Source organism: Salmo salar, chromosome ssa07, assembly GCF_905237065.1.
Source record: "Salmo salar chromosome ssa07, Ssal_v3.1, whole genome shotgun sequence".
Lineage (NCBI taxonomy): Eukaryota > Metazoa > Chordata > Actinopteri > Salmoniformes > Salmonidae > Salmo > Salmo salar.
In genome coordinates, this window is record NC_059448.1 from 36379792 (window position 1) to 36407592 (window position 27801).

Genomic DNA, 27801 nt, shown 5'->3' on the forward strand with positions numbered 1-27801 from the left:
AGTGTAAAAGGCCTGTCTAGCTTCTAACATGAACAACTTGAAACCTGAAACAAACGACACTGTTTGTTACCACTGTAACCTAGCTCCAGGCTTGAGGGTATGCATAATTCATTCACTTCAAGGATATTGATGAAACAACCACTTGACTGGCTCCTCTGGGCACACTTTACTTTATCAAACATACTAACACTTCCATGGGCCAAATTGCTCAAATCTAGCTGTTTATTCCATTTAGACTGAACTCATGATTCTTTTTTATTTTTTTTACTACCCAGTGAATAAATACTTCAATATAGTTGTGTCCAGGACAGCTATAGCCTTGTCTGTGTGTTTTAACAGCACTGGCCTAAAAACATGAAATAGGTGTAATGAGCACAAAATGAAAATGTGTAAAGCACAGAAAAAGTCTAACCAAAATCTATGCGCCAGTAATTTATGTTCAAGAACAGCATTGGAAAACATATGTTCATGAGAGTCACTGATTGACTCTGTCGCAGTAACGCACCAATGAATTGGTGAAAACAGGACTGTGCACTTCTGGTGCCAAAACATTGAACTTTTACGTGTCACATTCATTAACTCCACCTGAATAGCATTAGGATGATAATGGACCATATGAGCCTTGTGCATGAAACTGGGGCTGAAGCATTACGCCTCGCTAACTGACAGCAGTTGGCCAACTGGCACAGGCAGGCTGTGTATCTAACAACAACAAGCTACATTGGTGATCGCTGTGTGTGTGTGTGTGTGTGTGTGTGTGTGTGTGTGTGTGTGTGTGTGTGTGTGTGTGTGTGTGTGTGTGTGTGTGTGTGTGTGTGTGTGTGTGTGTGTGTGTGTGTTCTGCTCAACATCCGACCAGAGGATCCGGTCACCAGTCCGGTGCAACCTGTGCCAGACCCACGCATCCACCCTCCAGTGCGCCTCCCCAGTCCGGTACGTCCTGTGCCTGCTCCTCGCACTCGCCCTGAAGTGTGTGTCACCAGTCCGGTACCACCTGTGCCGTCTCCACGCACTAGACCTCCAGTGCGCCTTGCCAGTCCAGTACGTCCTGTGCCTGCTCCTCGCACTCGCCCTGAGGTGCGTGTCCCCAGTCCGGTGCGTCCTGTGCCTGCACCTCGCAGTCGCCCTGAAGTGTGTGTCACCAGTCGGTACCACCTGTGCCGGCTCCACGCATCAGGCCTCCAGTGCGCCTCACCAGTCCGGTGCCACCTGTACCGGCTCCACGCACTCGGCCCCCAGTGTACATTCACAGTCCAGAGCTTCCGGAGACGGTTCACAGTCCAGAGCTTCCGACGACGGTACCCAGTCCAGAGCTTCCGACGACAGTTCACAGTCCAGAGTTTCCGGCAACGGTTCACAGTCCTGCGCCTTGGTCCCGTTCTTACGACAGCCGTGACAGTGTGTGTGTGTGGTGTCTGTTTCAAATGCTACAAGTCAGTGAAAACCTGTCAGTCAACCTGTCTTAAACAGGTACTTGGTTGCTGCTCTACAGTCTCCACCACCACACAGAAGTAATTACAGTGGGGGGATGCAAACTCAAAATTGAATAGTGGGTGGGGGGTTCTCTTATGGATATTACTATAACTCGTCAAGGCTAATGTACAATGTAGTTGTAACGATAGCAGCTTTGACTATGTTGTAAAGTCATGACAAGAATGATTAAGTGGATGTTTTAACTTTTTGTGTCATGTTTTTGTATTTGAAGTAAGTTAGCTTGGATGCCAGATATGTACTTATTATGTGCTTTCAAGTCAGTAGGGTTGGATCAAGGCAAGCACATACAGATCTGGCGGCCACCAGGCTGCAAGTATTACATTATATCAGAATATGAAATGTCCTATATAATAGCATTATCCTTGAGACAGGTTGGCAGACAAAGCTGATGTTACCATGCAAGAACTCCTCTGATACAGAGACAGATGGACAATCAGCCTAATGGACCCAAGGCAACAGCAGAAAACAGGCTTAGACAGAGACAGGGCTGTCTCTGAAATGACTCTCTAGATCTCAGGAGTGTGTGTAACATTTTGTACTGGAGGTCTGTGTCTGTCTGAGGGTTTCATGAAGAAAAAACAGTGCCTATCTGTTTATGAGCCAGTGTAACGGCTGTCGTGTGTGTGTGTGTGTGTGTGTGTGTGTGTGTGTGTGTGTGTGTGTGTGTGTGTGTGTGTGAGAGAGAGAGAGAGAGAGAGAGACAGGGATAGGTAGAGGGAGAGAAAGGAAAAGCGAGCTACAGGCTTAGAGAGGGACTTGGCAAGAATGTGCCAGCGTGTGGGTGCCGTGAGTGGATGTGTACATAATGTGATAAAGTGAGCTTTGGTCTGCTGGGCCAGAGTTCTCAGAATAGCAGAGAGAGCAGTAAGGTGCAGGGTCAGGGAAGTATCCCTTTACTGCGTGCTTAAGGGATCTGCTTGCTGACCCATACACTGGACACTTGGATTAGTGGCAGGTACCAAAGTTCATATCAGGGCCCAGGGGCAGGTGAAGAGGCAATGGTGTGTGGGGGATTTAGAACAAAAACCCAGAGTTTTTCAAACTCAGGGTCCCATATTACATGTTATAAACATATTATGAACATGTTATTACATGCTATCTGATAATCTGAGTCTATGCGTGTCTCCGATTTCGGGATTACAGTTAGATACAGTAGTTGGTCTTGTCCTGTATAGACTCTCTCCACTGGCTCCTCCATGAGATTAATGAGTGGGAGCCTGATTGTCGAGGAAACAAAATACCAAATTAAAGTTGCAAAAGAGAGAGAGGAAAAAATAACTGGCAAATGCGTACAGTAATGGCGCCGACAGAGATGGTCGCCTCGCTTCGCGTTCTTAGGAAACTATACAGTATTTGTTTCTTTGATGTATTATTTGTTACATTGTTACCCCAGGAAATCTTAAGTCTTATTACATACAACCGGGAAGAACTATTGGATATAAGAGCAACGTCAATTTACTTGTTAGATTTGCGTGTATTAGGTAGTTGTTATGGAATTGTTCGATTACTTGTTAGATATTACTGCACAGTTGTAACTAGAAGCACAAGCATTTCGCTACACTCACATTAATATCTGCTAACCATGTGTATGTGACCAATAAAATTTGATTTGATTTATACAAAGCTAGCAAATAATTCATGAGGCATGTGCTTTCTATGCAGATGGATACATGGGCAGGGTTTACACACACTTGTGTCTGTCTGCGATTGTGTTGTGGGGAGCTAGCTATTTTAACACTGAGGACAGTCTGTATTGCTTATGCTCCCAACAGTTCAGTGGCTATTATGCAGTCATTGCAATTAGTACTTAGTCCTTGCAGTTAAATGCTTTTAATGTGAAATGACAGTTGTATATCGTTTTTGAAAACTCTAAATGCTGTCTGCCTGAAATGTCTGCAATTAAAACAGTCTCTACAGTAACATGTTATGTAGATGTGCTTGCTGCTAGTACATTGTCTCATGAATATGGCTGCATGTATATGCAGGAGAGAGGCTTGTAAAGCAAGGCCCAGTCCAGACAGAGACTTAGTAAACAGAGTACTGGGTCAAAGTCTGCCTGCAGTAACGAGAGAGAGGTGTAAACAGGTCTTAGTCTGTCTTCCACTGATCCTTCTCACATGACATTACAGATCTATGACACACACAGACGCGAGCGGTATTGCCTTCTCTTATCACATCCGCCCTTTCTCCCTTCATTCATAAATCCATGTAGTTATTATGTCTGCAGCCAGGACATTGAGAAATGGTGTACTGTAGCTTGAGCACCAACAAAGGAAACCCATGAAACATTACCTAGGTAATTGTGTTGGTCTATATGGGGGGGGGGGGCTGATGGTGACACTTAAAACAAATCCAAGGCCGTGCTGCTTTAGCTGTTTGACATTTGACATGCGTCCTAGAATAAACGCAAGGAGAAACATAGTGATATTGCTATCACTAATCCCTACGTAAACGTCGATTGCTTTGCCACATTGTAGTCTACTGTGCGTTATTTTGGAACCAATGCGCAAATGTTTATCCGCACATTAATGCTATTACACCGTAACTAGGCCATTACAACAGCCCATGCTGTGGTTTATCAACACCGGCATTGTCACAACAATAATATAGGTACATTATCCTGGAGAGGCGGGACCAGGATGACCATCATTTTCCGACAGAACAGAACACCATCCAATGTCACAGGCTTACCTCAATGCGACCCGCACCGAACTTTCGTCCTGTCCACTCATGGTTACGACGTCCGGAGGGTCGTCACCGCTGGAACAACCACGATATAAACAGCTTGATTTTCTTTTTATTTAACGGTTTACAGCAGGCAGCTTCGTTACCGATGCGCTTGAGCCACCACAGCTCACACCCACCTTATACAAATCATTTCAATGCGAAGTCAGCAGTAGTGTGCTATTCTCTGTGCTATATCTCGGGTGAGGCGCATTCTGAATAAACGTAGGCTACGATATACGAGGTAACATTTTCAATGACATCGCATTATTCCCGTGTAGAGGCCAGCCTTGCTAGGTGATAGGGACAGAAAAATGCACTTGCCCGCTCCTGTGTGTGACCGGAGGAGTGAAACGTAATCAAGCCACGCCTTCTGAGATGTACCCTACAAATCTGACAGTGGGAAAATATCAACCCCATTGAATGAGTGAAGAAACGTCGTAGCTGCTCTATATTTAACACCATTCATTGTAATCATTAAAGTGAATGTATATTGTTTTCTTACGAATGTAAAACGGTTCGGGTAAACGATAACCTTCTCAAGGCCAATTATAGAGGCCAATTGATGGAAAATGTTGGATTATTGATGACCACTAGCTGAGTCTCAAACAATCACACCAGTTTGTTATCTGCAATGCAATTTAAAACGTCCAATGCAGTTAAAATCCGCCGATCTAATTAAAAATTAAGAGCTTTAGCATATTGTATGTAGCCATATAGTTTGACATTCCAATCTAACGTGAATATGTTTGTGAAATACCAAATGGTGTAGGCCTAATAGTTAGTGTTGCAATGACATTACTGATGTACGGATACATGGATGGAGCATGGCACCATCGTGTGGTCATTGGTTAAGATGACAAAAGTGCAGTTTGAGCCAAATAATGTCCGTCTTTATACACTAGATGGCGTCAGATACACGTTACATTGAATGCCCCTGTACTCTAAGGCTGGAATAAGCAACCAACCACAAAATGCGGACTAATGGCAACACAACACAACAATGAATCAATCAATTACTTGAGTTTTACAGTCTTACTGGTTGTCTTATTTTATTTACAGGAAAATACCTTTTCACATTGATGTAAATGAACACTCAGTGCACATCCTCACATGCAGAATGAACAACAGTACCAGAACAGGTGGGCTTAATTAAAACCTTTAGTCTGTTTTCTCACCATAAAAAAAATTAAAAAGGAGACTAGAAAAGAGGGGAGACAATGCCTCTTGTTGTCTGTTAGTCCCATGTCTTTCTTGACTGAAACAGCATCACTAGGCCTATAGCACAACACAGACCCCATTCACATAACATAAATTAGTTTAATAAAATAATGACACAACACATGCATTAGTTACAAGAGGTACCATTAAATTAACAACCATTATGAAAATCAAACTTAAATTGTCACAGTTGCCAAAATTGAATGAATTGCCTACGACAAAGTAAAATGCTATGATACATGTCAAATACATTACATTCGGATGTTCCACTTATTAAAAAAATGACAAAAGAATTGTATCCATGAATTGTTACTAAGTCAAAGTGTTGTGGGAACATACTAGAGTAGGCATAAGTTAACAGTTGCAATTTTATAGAATATCAAAGTATATTTGATTTTGTTTGACTTTGATCCATAGTATTGGTTAGATAGCTAACTCACGGTCATGTATACATGTTTTCATGTATACAGTTTCAAGCATCACCTCTTGATTCTACTCATTCCATACTATTCTCAGTCACTTTAAGACACTGTTTCATCCAGTAGTATACTGTAGATACTTCCTATCAACAGGGCTGAGCAACACAGAATTCTTTACAGTACAAGGAAATCAGGTTTCACTATGTCAGGTGTCCATTTCAAGACACAAAGTATTAGTTAGAATCCCAAAGAATGAGGAGAAGCCTGAATATGTAGGTTATTTTCAGGCTTATAACCTATTTATAACAGTAGTTATACCCAAGTATATTACAAAAGTTAAATACTTTACTTCCATGAACAACTAACTATTCATGGTGAAAGTTATTGTATTTATCCTCCCACAATGCTCTCTGTTTAGCAATGATTGAAAGAGACCGTTCAAATATAATGTGATTGAGGCATCACTCACACTCACCCATTCCATGCAGAGGCAAATATAAGTACCATATTAAAAGTATACATTACAATATATAGTTTACATATTTATAACTTACATACATTCTTTTCCATGTCACTTCTCTTTAAGACAGTTTAGTCAGAGATGTAGTGGTAAAAATATAGCAGTTGCACTTGTTCTACACTTGTATGTGTACAACAAGTGTAAATATTCTGCCATTGCAGTTACCGATTTCATTTTGTGACACTCGTGTGTTACAGTCGGGGTATAAGCCAATCAAATAACCCAGCACTACTATGTGCCACCCAATCAGTATACTCAATGTTTGTAGGTATTACTGATTGAAAATACCGTATAGGGCAGGAATCATCAACTAGATTCAGCCACGAGCTAATTTTTTTCTTGAAAGGATGGTCAGGGAGGCGGAACATAATTACAAATAATTTGTAAACTGCAAATTGACGGCAAGAAGCCCAAACATATATAATATTTTACTTTAACGTAATCATTTCAAACCTTGCTTACATCTGTATTCGATCACATACATCTCTCTATTATGCTTGGGAATACTTTGACATTTCCAAAATGTAAATCACTTGGAGCTGATTTGCTGGTGTTTTTACAGTCTTAAATGTCAAACAATAAAACATTTAAATACACTTTTTTTTTGCTCTTGGGGGGGCCAAATAAAATCACCTGCGGGCCTAATTCGGTCCACGGACCGCCAGTTGGAGAACCCTGGTATAGAGGATACACTAACACAGTCAGGCTATAAGGCTACAGTACTAGAAGGACTGGTCTTGGATTTGACATATAGTAACCTCAGCAGAGCTGACAGCTTTGTTCAGCAGAAGATTTACTGTACATACACAGGTTTGAACAGAGGCAGCATTATCAAACTCTAAAATGCAGACATTAAAAATATATTTTAAGACATTATCAAAAAAAGAAACAACAAAGTTCACAGTATACAGTCTGAGATAGGTCGCTGATAACAAATATGAATTGCTGAACTAGATTGATTTTAATGTGGGTGGATATAACAAGGTAACAGTTAATTAAACTCAGCAGCCAAGTAAACCGTACTGAACCACAACGGAAAACAACAGTGCTTATTGTAAAACACAATGTAAACCTCTTGCTGAAGATGTGACATATTTTGTATAGGGGTGAAGATTGTAGACCGAGACAACACAAAACATCCTGTTCCACAGATATTACCCTAGTGACAGTGAGTAGGGCTTTGCCAGGTGATGTGTGTGCGTTAGCGTTCTTGTGCGTGCGTTTGTGTGAGCGAGCCCAGTCCAATTCCTGCTGTGCTCTGCAGGAGACAAGACAGGATGCCTTGAAATCTATTGTATTTGTTCAGTAAACCATAAACCTATTGCAACAGACCAACAGCTCTGTCACTAATGCACTAATGTCCAATAATAGCTCCTAAGATAACCATCTCTTAGCCACTAACAAAGGCAAATCAGGGCTGTGGTCAAAGTAGTGCACTATATAGGTCTAGGGAAGGGTGTTATTTAAAATGCAGAGCCAGATAACTTGAAAACTACTGAGGTATTTTGAATATATTACTATACTGCAGTTCTGAGGAGAAAACCTGTGAAAAACACATTCAGTAATGTTATAAGGAAGATGTCCAGTTAACAGAAAGGGACACAAATTTATTGTACTTTAAATTTGAGCAGTTGGGCTACCTTTAAAACTGTATGCTTATTAGCCTAACCTTAATGAATAACTTGATATGATTGTAAAAACTTTCTAGTATTTTTTTTATATAAAGATGTAAAGGGTGCTGTCAAGGTGAGTCAGTGAGTCAAGGTTGAATAAAAACATTTGTAGACATCATTGGACAGGTAAAGGTGCAATGCTCGCTCACCATAATTAAAACAAGTTTTATTAGACAAGTTTAAAAGACTGACGTAGAAGGTTATTAAAGGCCGAAACGTCAATCTTTTAAACTTGTCTCATAAAACTACACATTTCTTTATGGAAAGCTTTGCGCCTTTTCCTAACCATAGTAGTTTTTTATTAACACAAACAAATCTACACAATAAAATAAGGAAAATACTGTCTAAAAAAAAACATAAGCCTACTACTTCACTTGATAACTACTACAGCAATAACAATTTATATTTCCTCAAATTGAGTAAAGTGCTAGAAATGAAAAATAATTTTACTTCATTTTTCAACCAAATAAAATGTAAGTCTCAGCTTGTCAGAGATTTTAAGTCTCAACCATTCCAGCGACGAAAACATCTATAAAACAACATTGTTGCTGAATTCTTAAAATTCAACCCCAACACTGGAAACGTATGGGAATATGCGGTTGTTGTGCGTTGAAACCAAAAAAATAATACTTTGACTTTCCTGAACATCCATCTCGCTCGCTCTTTCTTTCATTCTTCTTCTTTCAGTTCTCTGCTGCGTCGGCTGTTTTGAGGACCGAGTCCTCTCCCAGGATCTTACAGAGTTCGTTGAGTCTGTGTTGCATCTTGGGTATTCCTGCAAGTGAGGATTCGAGGCGCTGTTTCTCCTCGGTTAGGGAGAGACGCGTAGCTGTGTCCAGCTGCTCGAACCTCCATCCTCCCTCACCATCAAACTGTAACAGGTGGGTGTGGTACTTCCTGTAGGTATGAAAAGTGGAGCAAGAATATGGGTTAAGGATGGGATTATTTCATGGTTGCGCTACATTTCTACATTTTTATTCATTCATTATCCAGTCCAAGCACAACATGATTTCCAAATAGTATACAATTGTCTTTGACCTTATGGTTGTGTTATGTTATGAAAAAGTATTGCAGTGTTAATGATGGTGCATATCTTCTGTTCTATTGTGGTTGCAGTTATGTAGTGATTATTTTGTGCTGTGCCCAGCCCTGTTGCGTGGTGTAGTGTCATGTCATGTTGTGTAAAATGTCATAGGGTTATTAAGTGACTAAGGTTAAACAAGCAACTAAATAGCAGCAGCAATCTCCTGAGAGGAACAGACTTGCACAATATTGTGGTAGGTCTGTTTGTGTTGGCGCTGCAATCATGTTTAATGCCTGAGGCTAACTCAGACAAAATACAGAACAGAGCACTGCTGACGTGACAACTAGTGGTGCATTTGCTTGTAGCGTATTAGTTGTTTTGCGGGATTTTTTTTTTACATTTCCTTTTTTATTTTTTCTACAGGTTTCTATACAGTTTTCCTTTAGAACTGTTCTACAGTGTTCAGTACAAAATCTGTGTGCTTCAAGACAAAAAGCGGCATAAAATATTACACATTGGACGTTGAAGAAACTATCTGACTAGTCTTGCTTGTCATACTCATGGTGCTCTGCCTAAGTATCGGAGACACAGCGGCTGTCGGAAGAGACACTATGGCTGCATTTACACAGGCAGCCCAAATCGGATATTTTTTCACGAATCGGTCTTTTGACCAATCAGATCAGCTCTGAAAAATATCTGACGTGAAAAGATCTGATGTGATTGGTCAAAATACCAATTAGTGGAAAAAATATCAGAATTGGGCTGGACAGACTGGTCCAGATATGATATATATCTCTTACCAGAGGGAGGGCCTGTGGGTGATTGACAGTAATGATATCCCAGCATCCTTCGCAGCCTGGAATATTTTTCCCTCCACGTCAATGCTGACAGCACTGGTGCACTCATCCAACAGGGCATACTTTGGCCTGACACACAAGAAAATGGAATTGAGTCATTTATAACTTTCTAATGAACAATTCATTAAATCAACTAGCCACCAATCAATCAGCTATCAAACAAGAGAGGAATATGGGCTATTCAATCAACAGCACCTCTAAATATCTACTATTATGTTTTTCCAACAGGGTTTAAAGAAGGCCTAAGATGGCAGGCCAAGTCTTACCTGTTGTAGAACATGCGAGCCATGCCCATCCTCTGTTTCTCTCCCCCAGACAACACATCCTTCCAGTCCATCTCTGCATCCCAACCTACACACAGATAAACAGACACACATCACAGTCAGTTAATATTGGAAGTACTGTCATTGACTATAGTTTATTCTCCATTGGAATAAGTAGGTTAAACACTACACAAAGAACAATGCAAAGGGTTTAAATTGTGTGTAACCATGGTACCAACTGTGGTGAGAGTTCAAAGTTCAAAAATATTCAATAGGAGAAATACGCAAACGCGCTCACAATCAAATCAAATTGTATTTGTCACATGCACCGAATACAACAGGTGTAGACCTTACAGTGAAATGCTTACTTACAAGCCCTTAACCAACAATGCAGCAATTTTTTTTTTATTACAAAAACACCAACAACAAATAATAAGAATAAGAAATAAAAGTAACAAATAATTAAAGATAGAGCTGATTGTTGAAGAATAACAGGACCACTGGTCTCCAATTAACTACACTCTACATGTCCTTAATAAAACCAAAGATATGGAGAGGGATAGATCGACTGATGCCACTAGAAACATACAGAAATAACTTTTTGAGTGGTCAAATGCACTACAGACAGCGCATAGTGTGATAAGAGATACAGAAACTTTTTGAGGAAGGATGTGTTAGCTGAGGGCCCCATTCAGTATATGTCTGTTGTTGTTTGGGAATCCCCTTGGAAACCATATCATTCACCTCAAGGGTAAACGGCTTAAAAATAGGTTACTGGGAGTTTTGTCAGGCTTCAGCTACCTCTTTTCAAAGTGCACCTGTTACTACGCCTTCAGACCCACACAACCCTTTTGTTCTAGGCTGATCGTATTTCCTTCACTGCCCCTCCCCGGGTTCTTACCGCCCTCGCGGGTCACTATCTGGTTGAGGTTAACGATGTCCAGTATGACCTCCAGGTCCTTGTCTCTGTAGCCTCTGTCGTGCATGTCCTTTAGAGAGTCTGGGTAGATCACCTGGTCTCTCAGGGTTCCAATGGACATGTACGGCCTGAGGAGAGAGAGAGGGAGGGGGGAGATAGTCAGACACAACATTTAGGTAAAGACGTCTGTGTGTGTGTCACGTTTCACCATTCCAGTAAAGCCGTCGAAACACCTGGAAGATCTGGTAAATTATTCACTACTCTAAGGTCTGGTTTCTCTCTCTCACTCTCCATGGAGAGTCTAGAGGGTAAGGTTAGCTACTGCTGATTTTTAATACATTTAACTGTGTGTGTGTGTGTGTGCGTGTGCGAGTGTCTGTGTTTTTATTTGACTATCCTTGTGGGTACCAGAAGTCATTACATTTACATTATATTACATACAGAAGTCCTCACAAGGATAGCAAAAAAAGGTCAATTCTGACAAGTGGGGACATTTGCCGGTCCCCACAAGGAAAAATGCTATTTTAGGCTGAGGGGTTAGGTTTAGGGTTACAATTAGGGTTAGAATTAATGTTGGGGATAGGGTTAGGGGTTACGGTTAGGTATAGTTTTAGGGTTAGGGGTTAAGGTTAGGCTTAGGGTAAGTTTATGGTTAGGTTAAGGTTAGGAATTGATTTAGGGTTAGGGGTTAGGGAAAATAGGATTTTGGATGGGAATCAATTCTTTGGTCGCCACAAGGATAGCAATACAAATCTGTGAGTGTGTGTGTGTCACGTTTCAGCATTATTGAAAAGCAGTCAAACACCTGGAAGATCTGGTAAATATTTCACTACTCTTAAGGTCTGGCTTCTCTCTCTCACTCTCCATGGAGATCGAGTTACTGAGTCTAGAGGGTAAGGATCCCTACTGCTGATTTTCAATACCTTTAACTGTGTGTATGTAGTGTGTGTGTGCATTCATACAGAATATTCATCCGTGCATGCCTGTGTGTGTGTGCCTCTATGCAAGCTTGCATGTACAAATGTAGGATCTTAATTTGAGCCAGTTTGCTACAGCAGGAAAATAATCCTGCAGCAACAGGAAATGTGAATTATTATGTGGATTATAATTAATGGACATTTATTGTAGTAGTTGATACATTTTTCGTTAGGGAAAATCAAGTCTGATATTTTAAAGTGGTAATTACAAACTTTAGAAGCTTTTTTAAAACCTTGAATTCCCTACAAGTTTGCATTTCCTGCTGTGCAAAAATCTCAGCAACAAAATAGTGATCAAATTAAGATCCTACAACTATACATGGATACATGTGTGTCAGTCAGTACATGTGTGGGCATAAGGATGTGTGTGACAGTGACAACCACTGACCTTTGTGGTATGTAGAACATGTGTTGTGGGGGGGGTTTGTGAAGCAGCCCCCCATAGACAGGCCACAGCCCACTGAGGATCCTGAACAGAGAACTCTTCCCACAGCCGTTAGGACCTGTGATCAACAGGTGCATACCTTCCTCCACCTGCAAGAAACATCATTCACACACACACACGTTATAGCCTTGGAGTACTGAATAGTCTCATCACAGCTGATGGGTCTAACAACCCATGACATGAGTTTGGCAAAGCGAGACTAGTCTGAATCACTTGATTCTATGTAGTCCCTACATATTTTTTGACATGGTTTATGTTGAGTATTAGGAAGCCATACTGTCCTTATTTTATACAATGCAATTTAGTGTGTGTGTGTGTGTGTGTGTGATTATTACATGGGTGCTTCCTGTGCTTCCTAGCCAGGGTTCACTTCAAAAAGAAATTCAAATCTCAAAGTGAGCTAACTTCCCGGTAACACAACAAAGAACAAAGCATGTACACCCTACCCAAGGGGAAGATGGCTAGAGGGTTAGGCAAATATAGGTTAGCCATCTTCCCCTTGGGTAGGGTGTACATGCTTTGTTCTTTGTTGTGTTACCGGGAAGTTAGCTCACTTTGAGATTTGAATTTCTTTTTGAAGTGAACCCTGGCTAGGAAGCACAGGAAGCACACATGTAATAATAACAGCAAACACATCACAGGTACTGTAACATATAGAATGATTTAGTAGGATGCTGAGCAGGATCTTCAGTAGGACACACTTTCACAACACTTTGGAAATGGAAAACAAAAATCTGTTTTCTTATTGGATAAGTTCAGGTAGTACTTAATTTGAAGTTTTTCACTTCATTTGAAAACGTTTTATCACTACTGAACATCGCCCAGGATTTTGCTGTGATATTTCTCACCCTGAAGTTGAGACTGGAGACCACTATGTCTCCATTGGGAGTGATGATAGGGACACTCTCACACACAATGCCATTGTCCACATCGATGACTCTTCCTGCAGAAGACCGACACCAAAAAAGCAAAGGAGAAATCAGTCATTGTGTGTCGATCAATAATTCATATGATCAGTTCGGTCAACGAGAGTACATGTGGCTGCCAGAAAAAAGTGTGGCAGCATTTAAAAAGTGTGAGAAAGTGTAAAAAAAAAGTACAGCTGTAGATACTGAGGATGTAGCCAACTGACTAACTAGCTGTGTTAGTGAAGAGTATGTCCAGATGCACACGTTCGCAGTTAGTATAAGCCTATCGGTTAGAGCGTTGGGCCACTAACCGAAAGGTGGCTGGTTCGAATACAGGGCTGACATGGTAAAAAAAATCTGTCACTGTACATATCAGGTGTATGTGAAAATTAAACAAAACATATCATGATTACAGCTGAGTAATTTGACCAAGATGGTCAAAAGCCAGTGTTTCCCAGAGGATTCTTTTCAGCAGCGGTGGCAAAGTTAGCGTGGGGGGAACGTCTGTGACAAGGTCACTTCTGGTGACTTTTGAAAATAACATTCTACTCCAAAATGAAAGAATATATGATTATGTTGACACCATCTGAAATATAATTTCCCCTTTAAAAACATTATAACCTGTAGCCTGAAATGAATAGGCTTGGGATGGCCCATCTGCATTTACAGTGCATTCAGAAAGTATTCAGACCCCTTGACTTTTTCCCCCAAAAAATTGAAATTGAAATATCACATTTACTTAAGTATTCAGACCCTTCACACAGTACTTGTTGAAGCACCTTTGGCAGATACAACCTCAAGTCTTCTTGGGTATGACGCTACAAGCGTGGCACACCTGTATTTGGGGAGTTTCTCCCACTCTTCTCTGCAGATCCTCTCAAGTTCTGTCAGGCTGGATGGGGAGCGTCGCTGCACAGCTATTTTCAGGTCTCTCCAGAGATGTTTAATCGGGTTCCAGTCCGGGCTCTGGCTGGGCCAATCAAGGACATTCAGAGACTTGTCCCGAAGCCACTCCTGCATTGTCTTGGCTGTGTGCTTAGGGTCATTGTCCTGTTGGAAGGTGAACCTTCACCCCAGTCCAAGGTCCTGATTGCTATGGAGCAGGTTTACATCAAGGATCTGTCTGTACTTTGCTACATTCATGTTTTCCTCGATCCTGATTAGTCTCCCAGTCTCTGCCGCTGAAAGACATCCCCACAGCATGATGCTGCCACCACCATGCTTCACCGTAGGGATGGTTCCAGGTTTCCTCCAGACGTGACACTTGGCATTCAGGCCAAAGAGTTCAATCTTGGTTTCATCAGACCAGAGAATCTTGTTTATCATAGTCTGAGAGTCCTTTAGGTGCCGTTTGGCAAACTTCAAGGGGCTGTCATGTGCCTTTTACTGAAGAGTGGCTTCCGTCTTGCCACTCTACCATAAAGGCATGATTGGTGGAGTGCTGCAGAGATGGTTGCCTTTCTGGAAGGTTCTGCCATCTCCACAGAGGAACTCTGGAGCTCTGTCAGAGAGACCGTTAGAGTTGCAAAGGGTCGGAAACTTTCCAGTAAATTTCCGGAATTTTTCTGGAAATTTTCCATGGGAAGTTAAGCCCGGGAATTTGGGGAATTTTGATTAAATTCATCAAAAAAGTTAGCTTATAACAGTGAACCTTTTTTGAGGGATACACATAAGGCAATTCTAGGTCTTGTGGCATATTTTGGTTAAACTATCCCCAATTCAATGGAATTGCAACCCTCTGCATGCACAGTGCATTCTTCCATCACATGTGCAGTGCACTCTTCCATCACATGTACAGCTGATTCTCAAGATCTTGCACACTAATGAGATGCTATTGAGCCCACACTACTACACTGTCTGCCGATATGGACAGCCCCATCAAGAGGATCCTCCTGGATTATGTATTTTGGGAGAGAGTGGTAAGCAGCCTGAAACCTATAGCAGTAGCCATTGCACGGATTGAGGGAGACAATGCCATCCTGTCTGATGTTCAGACTCTGCTTGCAGATGTAAGAGAAGAAATCCATACTGCCCTGCCCACTTCACTGTTGATCCAAGCAGAGGAAACTGCAGTTCTGAAATACATCAAAAAGCGTGAAGACTTCTTCCTGGAGCCCATACATGCTGCGGCGTACATGTTGGACCCCAAGTATGCTGGCAAGAGCATCCTGTCTGGTGCAGAGATTAACAAGGCCTATGGTGTCATCACTACCTTGTCTCGCCACCTTGGCCTTGATGAGGGCAAGGTTCTTGGCAGTCTGGTGAAGTACACTTCCATGCAAGAGCTTTGGGATGGAGATGCAATATGGCAGTCATACCAACATATCTCATCAACCACCTGGTGGAAGGAACATTGTGGATCTGAGGCTCTTTCCCCTGTTGCCTCCATCGTCCTCCAAATCCCACCAACATCAGCCGCCTCAGAGCGCAACTGGTCCTTTGTTTGGGAACACACACACACCAAAGCACGCAACAGGCTGCCCAATACAAGGGTTAAAAATTGGTGGCCATCCGGACAAATTTGAGGCTTTTGAGCCTGACAACGAGCCATCCTCAACAAGGTTGGAAAGTGACAGTGAAGATGAGGCCTCAGAGTCTGATGTTCAAGAAGTGGACATTGAGAAGGTTCAGGAAGAAGACATGGAAGCCTGACAGGAAGACAACCAAAGTTTTAGTTTCTAGACTATCATTTTACAAATGTTTTTGGGAGATGTGATGGATCATTGGGGATCATTCAATATTCCCTTATTTTGTTGTTCAGTGAAATCATCCCATGTGAAGAGTCAACTCATTTAATTAAAGTTCAATTCATAACTAAATCGTTTTTTAAAATTTCTATTGGAAGGATTTAATCATTTGCAATTACTTCTACTTATGATAAGATAAAAGGTTTATGTTTCTGTCTCCAATTTTGATATGGTAAATATATCCAATGCAAAAAACATCCACATTTAAATGCATTAATATGAATTTGCATATATTTCCGTTAATTCCCATATATTCCCGTTAATTCCCATATATTCTCGTTAATTCTCACGGAAAGTTTCCACCTCGGAATATTCCCCAAAATGTGCAACCCTAGTGACCATCGGGTTCTTGGTCACCTCCCTGACCAAGGCCCTACTCCCCGAATGCTCAGTTTGGCAAGGCGGCCAGCTCGAGGAAGAGTCTTGGAGGTTCCAAACTTCTTCCGTTTAAGAATGATGGAGGCCACTGTGTTCTTGGGGACCTTCAACGCTGCTGAAATGTTTTGGTACCCTTCCCCAGATTTGTGCCTCAACACAATCCTGTCTTGGAGCTCTATGAACAATTCCTTCGACCTCATGGCTTGGTTTTTGCTCTGACATGCATTGTCAACTGTGGGATCTTATATAGACAGGTGTGTACCTTTCCAAATCATATCCAATCAACTGAAATTACCACAGGTGGACTCCAATCAAGTTGTAGGAACATCTCAAGGATGATCAATGTGAACAGGATAAACCTGAGCTCAATTTCGAGTCTCTTAGCAAAGGGTCTGAATACTTATGTAAATAAGGTATTTCTGTTTTTATTTTTAATACATTTGCAAACATTTCTAAAAACTTGTTAAGTTTTTAGAAAAACATTTAAGTTTTAAAGCAAATTTCCTGCAATTTTATACATTTTGCCATGGGGCTGAGAGAAAATGTGCCGATTAGAGCAAATTTCCTGCAATTCTACACACTTAAGCATTGTTCTTATGCTATCTGAATGACTCAAACATTCTAACAAAATAATGCCATGCAATTTTGGGAATTTTAGATTCTGCCTGACTGTCTAGCTTTAATTTGGTAATTGTTAGTTCTCAAAGATTATCATATTTAATTTTTAATATATAGATCCATTATCTTTTATACATACTTTCTCTGTTTTAGTCATTTTTACACTGAGAACGTTTTACCATGGCGATTTCTTTTTTATATACACTGTATATAAAAAAAAGATATAAATATATAAAATATATATTTTTTAAAACATTTTCTACATTATTCTACAATGTAGAAAATAGTAAAAATAAAGAAAAACCCTTGAATGACTAGGTGTGCACAAACTTTTGACTGGTACTGTATACATACAGTTGAAGTCGGAAGTTTACATACACTTAGGTTGGAGTCATTAAAACTCGTTTTTCAACCACTCCACAAATTTCTTGTTAACAAACTATAGTTTTGGCAAGTCGGTTAGGACATCTACTTTGTGCATGATACAAGTCATTTTTCCAACAATTGTTTACAGACAGATAATATCATTTATAATTCACTGTATCACAATTCCAGTGGGTCAGAAGTTTACATACACTAAGTTGACTGTGCCTTTAAACAGCTTGGAAAATTCCAGAAAATGATGTCATGGCTTTAGAAGCTTCTGATAAGCTAATTGACATAATTTGAGTCAATTGGAGGTGTACCTGTGGATGTATTTCAAGGCCTACCTTCAAACTCAGTGGCTCTTTGCTTGACATCATGGGAAAATCAAAAGATTTTTAGTGCACTATATAGGGAATAGGGTGCCATTTGGGGCGGACTCTGTCTCTCTGTAACCTTTATAAAAATATGTTGATTCAACGTCTACTGTAATTGTAAGGCAACAAGCTGCAGTTGGATAGTGAGTTTGCTCAACATTTGTGCATATACAGTGAGCTCCAAAAGTATTGGGACAGTGATTTTTTTGTTGTGGTTTTGGCTCTGTATTCCAGCACTTTGGATATGAAATGATACAATGACTATGAGGTTAAAGTGACTGTCAGCCTTAATTTAAGGGTATTTTCATCCATATCGGGTAAACCGTTTTAGAAATTACTGCACTTTTTGTACATTGCCTGCCCCCCCCCCATTTTAGGGGAACCGAATGTATTGGGACAAAATCACTTAAATGTGTATTAAAGTATTTGGTCCAATATTACTAGCAAGCAATGACTACATCAATCTTGTTGGATGCATTTGCTGTTTATTTTGGTTGTTTCAGATTATTTTGTGCCCAATAGAAATGAATGGTGAAAATTGTGTCATTTTGGAGTCACTTTTACTGTAAATAAGAATAGATTATGTTTCTGAACACTTCTATATTCATGTGGATGCTATCATGATTACGGAATATCCTGAATGAATCGCGAATAATGATGTTACAGATGCACAATTATCATTGAAGCTGGTAACCCTCCGGCTGCTGGCTCACTCCCTGCATGCAGCTCGGGGATTTGAACCGGCAACCTTTTGGTTACCAGGCTACCGGCCCGCCTCTCTAACCCAGATGCTACCACCACCCCCTGATGTAGTAAAGTGGTATACTATGGTATAGTTGTGTACTGAATAGGGAATTGCATGACATTTAAGTGTCTCAGAATGTGTATGTGTATCTTACATACCGCTGGGCAAATGTGTACTAAATGCTTAACATCTCAGACAGTCTACCTTTGATTTCCAAAGGCCCATCGATGTGCATCTCTGGCCTGGCCACGTTCTTCTTCTCTCCTGTTCCCGTGGTCGATGTGGACGAGCGCTTGTACATGCCCCTCTGCACCTCACCAAACACCAGGAACATGTTGTAGACGCGCGTCGTGTAGCCCGCCAGCTCTGTCACCTATTACAGACAACCAAAAAGGTCAGAGGTCATACGTTGAGGTAAATAACACTGGAGTCAGACTGAACAGAAAAGGGGTCAGTTAGGTCATCTCACCCAACAGAGTTCACCACCATTGCCCAACAGTAGATGTTTGGGAAGATGTCTTTGGGAAAACACTTTACATTAATGCACGTGAACTACGGGAGCAGCCAGCAGCAGAGCTGGTCTATAGCAGTGAATTGCAGCGTGCACTGAAAATCTGGTCAGGATAACAGTACAAGGTGAAGGGCCATTATTTGATCAAATGATGCAAAAGCCCTCTGTATAATTTAAGAACTAATTTTCACTCATAGCTTAATATGACTCTAAACAATGGCTGTTTTTGTTTTTTAATAGCTGTTTGTATCTGTGTTTAGGGAACACACAGTGCTGATGATAGCCCGAGGCCTTCCTACAGATAACATAGCCTGTATAATGGGATGACTGTACACTCAGAAAAATAGCATGACATTTAAAAAAAAAGGGTTCTAGAAGGGTTCTGCAGCTGTCCCCATAGGAGAACCCTTCAGTTCCAGGTAAAACCCTTTTGGGTTCCATGTACAACCCTCTGTGGAAAGGGTTCTATTTTTTTTATAATAATTTTGTTTACCTTTATTGAACTAGGCAAGTCAGTTGAGAACAAATTCTTATTTACAATGACGGGCTCCCCGGCCAACTCTGAGCCAATTGTGCGCCGCCCTATGGGACTCCCAATCACGGCCGGATGTGATACAGCCTGACTGACTGTGACCCAAAAGGGTTTTACCTAGAAACAACAGGGGTTCTTCAAAGGGTTATCCTATGGGAACAGCCGAAGAAGCGTTTTTTTTGTTCTAGATAGCACCTTTTTTTCTAAGAGTGTAGTGTCAACAGGAGCAACAGCCTACACACACTTGGAGATGGAAGGGAGGGAATGAGGGGGATGGAGAGAGATAGTGACATACTGTAGCCTAGAGACAGAAACAATCCCAGTCACGGAATCATCTCCCTATAGGGTACTGCTAGAGGGAACTCCCTGAAAACAACCTAAACAGACTAGAAATAGGCCTACAGTATATGATCATTACTGAGATTATCTAGCCATTACAGATTGCCTAGACACAAACAGATGTCCTAGACATTGCAAATTGCCTAGGCATTACAGAGGAGGCATGGTCTACAGTGCTGCATGCCTACAAAAAACAAATCAGTCATACATACGTGATTCAAATGAGTCGCATGCAAAACCTCAAACATTTCAAGGAGATCTCTTCCAGGTTAGTTAGGGTGCTATTGGATTGGTAATGAGGAGCTGAACCCAGCCAGACAGGCTACATGGGTTGTGGCAGGCAGTCTCTGGGGCTGGCTGGCTGTGTTAACTCTCTCCTGGGAGAGAGGGCTACTAGGTATAGCCTTCCCTGGTGGAGGATTATAATTATAAACCAGATGGAGGATTTATTCACAGCTAGGCAAAGCCAGCCAGCCAGCAGAGTGGCAGAGGGGGAAAGCCTCTAAAGTAGAACTGACAGACAGCACTTTAACAATATTCAATCTTATTCAAATCTGTACACCCCCAGGAAGAATATGACACTTTTTCTTTTTTTACATTTTCTGACAAGCAAGCATTTTTCCCGTTTTCATAAATTCATAGAATGTTTGAGAACGACGTAGTAAGGCATTTGGGACATTTCTATAGCAACATAGAGTGGGAAAGCGGCCGTGCGTTTGGACAATTAAGACACTGGAGTAAATAAAACAGAATAAAAAACATCTGTCCTGTCCAGGACCGGAGTCTACGCAGACCTGTGCGCCATAGCCAATCAGAGCTACAGTCGGCCTATATGCAAATAAGCCATTTGCCACATGGGCCTGACGATCATTCACTTTGAACTGGATATGTGTTTACAGGCAGTAGCAACAGCGCAACTTTAGATCATTAGAAAACATTCGACAAAAGCCACAAAATACACCTGAATGGATTTCTGCAAATACTGTATGTAAACACCACTGGAGTATTACATTTGGGAACTTTACAATCCTATTGATCAAACAACCATGAAATGGTAGCCCTCGTATGCCTATGCACATCAACAAGATCAATAACTAATGCTAGCCAGAGCGGGATGAGCTAAAATCTAATGAGGGAACATTAGATAAACCCTCTCAAACTTTTTCAGTGGCCATCAAAATTCCACTGATAAACGATGGGGAATACTAGCTTTCTCGTCCTCCTGCAGCTTGCCTGCCAATGCATGCTTGTCCCAACCCACGTTTTGATAACTGAATGGGAACTTGCCTGCCCGCCCGCCCATTTGATCAATGCCAAATACATTTGATTGACAACTAAGAGATATGCTAACTGTGGATAACAGTCATTCAAGTTCAGCATAGCTAGCTAGCTAGTCATCTATGCACTTAACTAGCGAATGGAGGACACGTTTCCCTTGCTTCATTTTCATGCCAGCCAAGTCGGCTATACTCCTGTTGTAAAGATAAACAATGTGCTTAATATTAGGAAAGTTGAGAAATAAATACAGTAGGCCCAGCCTATAGTAAGCTGATGGGATCCTCCTCTTTTTAATAGTGGCCATCACTTTGTTTTCTCACGCAATTGCATAGCCTATAGAACCACCTGGTGGTTTACCCAATAAATTACTAGTAGTTTATAAATAGAGTGTATGACTCTCTTTTTCTTTAGATTTATTGTGATGGTGTAGGCTATATTACATGGATTTGTTAGACTTTTTAAAATGTAGACGCTCCAAAGGTATGCATCAGTGGCTTGTAGGTGTCACACTGGTATAAAGGAGACAGGCGCAGGAATACACAATAGGGGTTTTTAATACACCCAAAACAAACACGTATACAAAAACACTGGGCTGTACCCAAACAAAAGAGCGAGGGTAAACCTTGTTGACCAATACGGGACGATACCCGTAATACACAATATATATAGCACGCAGCATAACAGCTGCACCAACGCATGGGTACTCACACCACCAACAAACATGGGAACAATAACCGACAGAGGGAAGAGAGGGCACATATATAACATACTAATCAGGGGAAATGGAAACCAGGTGTGTGTAATCAGACAAGACAGTCCGGAGGTTGATGATAATGAATCCCGTTCAGTGAAGCCTAGAAAGCCGGCGACGTAAACCTCCGGAACTGGTGAACAGAATGAGCATCAGTACCGGGGGGGATCCGTGACAGTAGGCTATGTGTGGAAGCCAGAAGATGCTAAATGTGTTTATGTTAATTAACGGTCAATTACCGTGAGACCGGCAGTTATTTGCTTGACAATCCCCGGCTGACAAAATGTCATGACCGCCACAGTCTCAGGCTGTGTTCAGACAGTGTGCTGTGACAGCAGCAGTAACGTAATGTGTATTACCTGTGACAGTCTGAATGTGTGTGCCCCTGTAGCATAACATACCATACTATTACATAACCTATTGGGGTGTGTGGCCCTGTTCAGACACTGCAATAGGCTAGCTGCAGGGTGAGCTGCAGTGAGTGAATATTATCTCAGGAATGTATCTCTGGCAGGCACTGCCTGCCTCTTAGGGTGCCACAGCAACACACAGCAACAATCCCTGCATGCACAGGCAAGTTGGGTGACATCCAAAAAAACAACATAATAACCACAGCCTGTCCTTTTTCATAGTCTGTGTTTTCTCCACACTGTATAGTATATGACTAAAAGTAGCCTAACCTTCAGTAGGAAGTGTGATACTGTAGGTCCAAGACAGAGACAGCTGTCTGATTTGCAAGGCAAAGGATTTCAAAAACCAGTCTGACACCAACAATACTCAATTCCTCTTATTGAAAGGTCAACCCTCCCCCACAGAGTGAACCAGTGCACATTTTCTTGTACATCAGCCCTTTTTCTCACATCCATGTAACACTGTAGATATAACTGTCATATTCACAAATATTGAAGTGGGCATATGACAACCAACACAGACAACATTCAAATCAGCACTGTGATGGGGGACATAAAATGTCCTTTTGGGCCAAATTCTGGTAACTCATAAATAAATGACTGCTAAAAATATATATGCATGAATAGACATCATCATTTTGGGATTAAAATAAGGGATTACGTCCCTATGATTCAATGAATGAGCACGGCCCTTCTTTGGTGTTGCTTCATGTCTGTCTGCAACCTTGACAGACAGTTTGAGAGTCCTCTTGTCATGAGTGGGTCTAGTGGCTCACTCTAACACTGTCCTATCACTCTATAATGCCACTTGAATGTAAGAGGAGATGAAACAGGAGAGAGAGAAAGTGAGAGAGAAGAGAAGAAGGGAGAGCAGAGAGGACAGAGAAGAGTGAGACGTCACCTCTTTGTAGGAGGACATGATTCTCTCGATGGCGTCAGCTCCAGAGGCCAGGAGATTGCGTGCGGTGGTGAAAGCCTCTGTCCTCTCGCTCACCAGCACCTGAGTCTGACCGTCGGCAGTTTCTGTGAGAGGGGAAATTAAGGTGAGACACTATGAGATGACATACTGGGCCCCTAGCCCCTTGGCTTTCTGATCAGTGAACTCTTAGGGGGTATGGCCTAAGGAAGGGCCTAGGAACTAGGGAAAGGGGCTAAAGACTGAAATGGAACAGAGCCATTCTGTGCTTAGACCAGCAAGACTGTAATGCCGGCTCGTTTTTTTGTGGCCAAAAACCAAACAGTTGCCATGTTATCAGTGTGCATGACACTGATTGGGGTGGAGAACACATGAGGTTGGTGGCACCTTAATTGCGGAGGACGGGCTCGTGGTAATAGCTGGAGCGTAATTTGTGGAATGGTATCAAATACATCAAACACATGGTTTCCATGTGTTTGAGGCCATTCCATTTGCTCCGTTCCAGCCATTACTATGAGCCGTCCTCCCCTCAGCAGTCTCCACTGGTGGAGACAACAGTAGCATTCAGTTAGTTAGCAGCTAACAGGATAATAGGGACAATAGGATGAATATACCCTTATCAGCACAACAAAGTTCTTGACACCATTCAGTTGAATGACACCTTAAGGGTATCATTGAGATAGTTGGTTCCTGTGGGTTAACACATGCTGATCAGCTACTACTGTACAGCTGAATACTACTGTACAGTAAATATTCCCTGTCTTAGGTCAGTTAGGATCACCACTTTATTTTAAGAATGTGAAATGTCAGAATAAGAGTAGAGAGAATGATTTATTTCAGCTTTAATTTCTAACATCACATTCCCAGTGGGTAAGAAGTTTACATACACTCAATTCGTAGTTGGTAGCATTGCCAATAAATGGTTTAACTTGGGTCAAACGTTTTGGGTAGCCTTCCACAAGCTTCCCACAATAAGTTGATTGAATTTTGTCCCATTCCTCCTGACAGAGCTGGTGTAACTGAGTCAGGTTTGTAGGCCTCCTTGCTCATACATGCTTTTTCAGTTCGCCCCACAAATTTTCTATAGGATTGAGGTCAGGGCTTTGTGATGGCCACTCCAATACCTTGACTTTGTTGTCCTGAAGCCATTTTGCCACATCTTTGGAAGTATGCTTGGGGTCATTGTCCATTTGGAAGACTCATTTGCGACCAAGCTTTAACTTCCTGACTGATGTCTTGAGATGTTGCTTCAATATATCCACATCATTTTCCATCCTCATGATGCCATCTATTTTGTGAAGTGCACCAGTCCCTCCTGCAGCAAAGCACCCCCAAAACATGATGCTGCCACCACCCGTGCTTCACGGTTGGGATGGTCTTCTTCGGCTTGCAAGCCTCCCCCTTTTTCCTCCAAACATAACAATGGTCATTATGGCCAAACAGTTCTATTTTCGTTTCATCAGATCAGAGGACATTTCTCCAAAAATACGATCTTTGTCCCCATGTGCAGTTGCAAACCATAGTCTGTTTTTTTTACGGCAGGTTTGGAGCAGTGGCTTCTTCCTTGATGAGCGGCCTTTCAGGTTATGTCAATATATGGCTCGTTTTACTGTGGATATAGATACTTTTGTACCCGTTTCCTCCAGCATCTTCACACGGTCCTTTGCTGTTGTTCTGGGATTGATTTTGCACTTTTCGCACCAAAGTACGTTCATCTGTAGGAGACAGAACGCGTCTCCTTCCTGAGCGGTATGACGGCTGCGTGGTCCCATGTTGTTTATACTTGCGTACTATTGTTTGTACAGATGAACGTGGTACCTTCAGGCGTTTGGAAATTGCTCCCAAGGATGAACCAGACTTGTGGAGGTCTACAATTATTTTTCTTGGCTGATTTCTTTTGATTTTCCGTCGAGCAAAGAGGCACTGAGTTTGAAGGTAGGCCTTGAAATACATCCACAGGTACACCTCCAATTGACTCAAATGATGTCAATTAGCCTATCAGAAGCTTCAAAAGCCATGACATAATTTTCTGGAATTTTCCAAGCTGTTTAAAGGCACAGTTAACTTAGTGTATGTAAACTTCTGACCCACTGGAATTGTGATACAGTGAATTATAAGTGAAATAATCTGTCTGTAAACAATTGTTGGAAAAATTACTTGTGTCATGCACAAAGTAGATGTCCCAACCGACTTGCCAAAACTATAGTTTGTTAACAAGAAATTTGTGGAGTGGTTGAAAAACGAGTTCTAATGACTCCAACCAAAGTGTATGTAAACTTCCGACTTCAACTGTATGTGGCATATGCAAATTAAGAGGGACTGTTTTTTGGGGCTTTGTGTGATCAGCACAAAATTACCTAAATAGAATCAAATGCAATCGGTTCAAATGAAAGACGGAATAGGCTACCTACTGGTATGCAGAAACAGAGATAAACCATGAAAACTATTCCCTCTTCCCCGGAGATGCTGTACTCGAAAACAAGAGGGTTTAGAAGAAAACAAGATGATGTCGTGATGACTATTACCGCTGTCAGCGAAGCCGGTAGCTGTGATGATGGGCACAGCCACCATGACCAGTCCACAGCTACTCCACACATACTTCATGAGGAACTGCTCTATCATGATGTACCACAGACGCTTGGACAGGATCAAGTTAATCTGCTCCGCCAGGGCCCGGTAGCACTTCTGCAGCTGACGCATCTCCACCTGACACACACAGGACAGACAGACACAAACAGGCAGTTTACATTACAGTCACAAAAGTATCTAGCCTACACAGTATAGCACATTTACAACAAATGCATTACAATAGTTTTCACATTACATTCACATTGCATGTTAGTTATTTTGCACTTGCAGACAGTCTTATCTAAAACAAGTACATATAAGGAGGCTGTCAACCAAATGATTGAAAATCACTTTTGGGAATTGGATATGATGTCATGGGTGTGCATTAGATCCAACTCCAAGGGATCCAACACATGGGTATTTCTATTGTAATAAATGCATAGTGACTTAGCATGCAAAATCCACCATGCATCCTTCCTTGTATACCTTGTGGCCCCTGTAGAAGGCTATCTCCTCTGCATTGGCAATGATCCTGGAATGCACATAGCGCAAATGGCCTTTCCTGTGGGCCTCTTCAGCTACTAGTTTTCCGAATTTCGGCGAGCAGGCCCTCAGAACCTTGGCCGTGCAAAACACCACCAGCCCAGCCAGCAGGGTCGGCCCGCTGGCGTTGGCCCCCCTGGACCGGGCCGTCTGGATGAGGGTGTAGGAGGTGAGTATCACATCCAAGATGGGCTTAGTGAGGTTCGAGTAGAGATGCGCCACGGATTGGGAAAACATCATTACGTCCTCGGTAAGAGACTGGTCCGGGTTGGTCAGTCTCCCGTCCATGTTGCTAACTTTGTAGTAGGTCTGGTCTGTGAAATAGGTGGTGTAGGCATGGTCCACTAGCCGTGTGCGGAAGGCGAGGGCCAGCTTGCATTCCAGGTAACGGATAACGCTGTTCACGAATGTGGCCGGGATAGCAATAAGGAGCCATTTCATCAGTTGGATGATGAAGCTTCGTGGTTCTTTCTCAACGATTGTTTTCACAATCTTGCCATCCAAGCCTGCGACATAGATAGACAGAAACGTCCGGGAAATCAACGCGACCGAATGCAGAGACAGCAATCCAAGCTCTTTGGAGACAAGCTTTGGAAAGAGAATTTTAATGAGTTCAAGTATCTGCTTAAAAAATTCCGCGTTTACACCAGGTGACTTTTTATGACTCGGTGCATCTGTTTGTGATTTAACCGTCGAGCCATTTTCCTCTCCTTTAGACCCCCTGCTATTCTTGCATTCTTTCCGTTTCACGAATTGTCTGCAGACGATGGGGTACAGGGTTTTCACCCCATAGGCAGCGGCCGTGAGAAAGATAGCTCGCTTCGCTGCAGTCGCCCGGTCCCATTTCACTCTGGACGCCGCATCAAGTATGTTGGACATCTTTCCCCTACAAAGCGATCAAAGAGCTAGTCTTCTTTGATGTTATTCCGTGCTACATCCACCGGGAGTTAGTATCATGATGGAAAAAACATCTACCTCATACAATGGTGCGATGTTTCCGCTAGAAAACCCAACCGCTAGCTACGTTCTAGTATTTCCGTCATTTGGTTTGGCAGTGTTTTATTTGGGCAACACCCCGGAAGGACACGATCGGTTGTGAGTGACATATTAAAATGAGGTTCTACTGTACGTTTTACTGTACATACTGTATTGTGACTATTTGCCCTGCATCTGTGTATAGTACACTTAATAAACTAATGTCATAATTAAAACAATAGTAATGTTATTTTCTTATAAAGTGTAATAACATGGTTACTACCAACGCCTCTCTCATCTCTGAGA

General features: G+C 41.9%; 2 protein-coding genes across 7 annotated transcripts in view; both read right to left on the reverse strand.

The window, feature by feature from the left end:
- The window catches only part of LOC106609115 (kinesin-like protein KIF21A), a 44270-nt gene extending 39705 nt beyond the window's left edge, over positions 1-4565 (reverse strand). For 3 of the 6 annotated variants that reach the window (XM_014207551.2, XM_014207550.2, XM_014207549.2), the window contains exon 1: positions 4186-4565. In XM_014207551.2, the coding sequence (XP_014063026.1) occupies positions 4186-4226 (41 nt within the window). In that variant the 5' untranslated portion in view covers positions 4227-4565. The remainder of the gene's footprint in view (positions 1-4185) is intronic. The other 3 variants (XM_014207554.2, XM_014207553.2, XM_014207552.2) reach the window with 1 other exon arrangement.
- A 673-nt stretch (positions 4566-5238) lies between these two features.
- Positions 5239-27567, reverse strand: LOC106609116 (ATP-binding cassette sub-family D member 2). Its single transcript, XM_014207555.2, has 10 exons — positions 26464-27567; positions 25935-26115; positions 23395-23516; positions 18877-19045; positions 13385-13479; positions 12480-12625; positions 11097-11242; positions 10199-10283; positions 9876-10001; positions 5239-8948 (listed from the first exon to the last, which is right to left on the reverse strand). Exons 1-10 carry the CDS (start codon positions 27397-27399, stop codon positions 8735-8737), a joined length of 2220 nt encoding a protein of 739 aa, XP_014063030.1. The 5' UTR covers positions 27400-27567; the 3' UTR covers positions 5239-8734.
- Positions 27568-27801: the final 234 nt, after the last annotated feature.

Excerpts from the sequence above, each read along its gene's own strand:
- LOC106609116 (XM_014207555.2), bottom strand. The coding sequence starts at position 27,399 with ATGTCCAACATACTTGATGCGGCGTCCAGAGTGAAATGGGACCGGGCG. Across the intron at positions 23,517-25,934 it reads TACCGGCTTCGCTGACAGCG|AAACTGCCGACGGTCAGACT; the intron begins GTAATAGTCATC and ends CCCCTCTCACAG. Across the intron at positions 12,626-13,384 it reads TCTCCAGTCTCAACTTCAGG|GTGGAGGAAGGTATGCACCT; the intron begins GTGAGAAATATC and ends TGTTTCTTGCAG.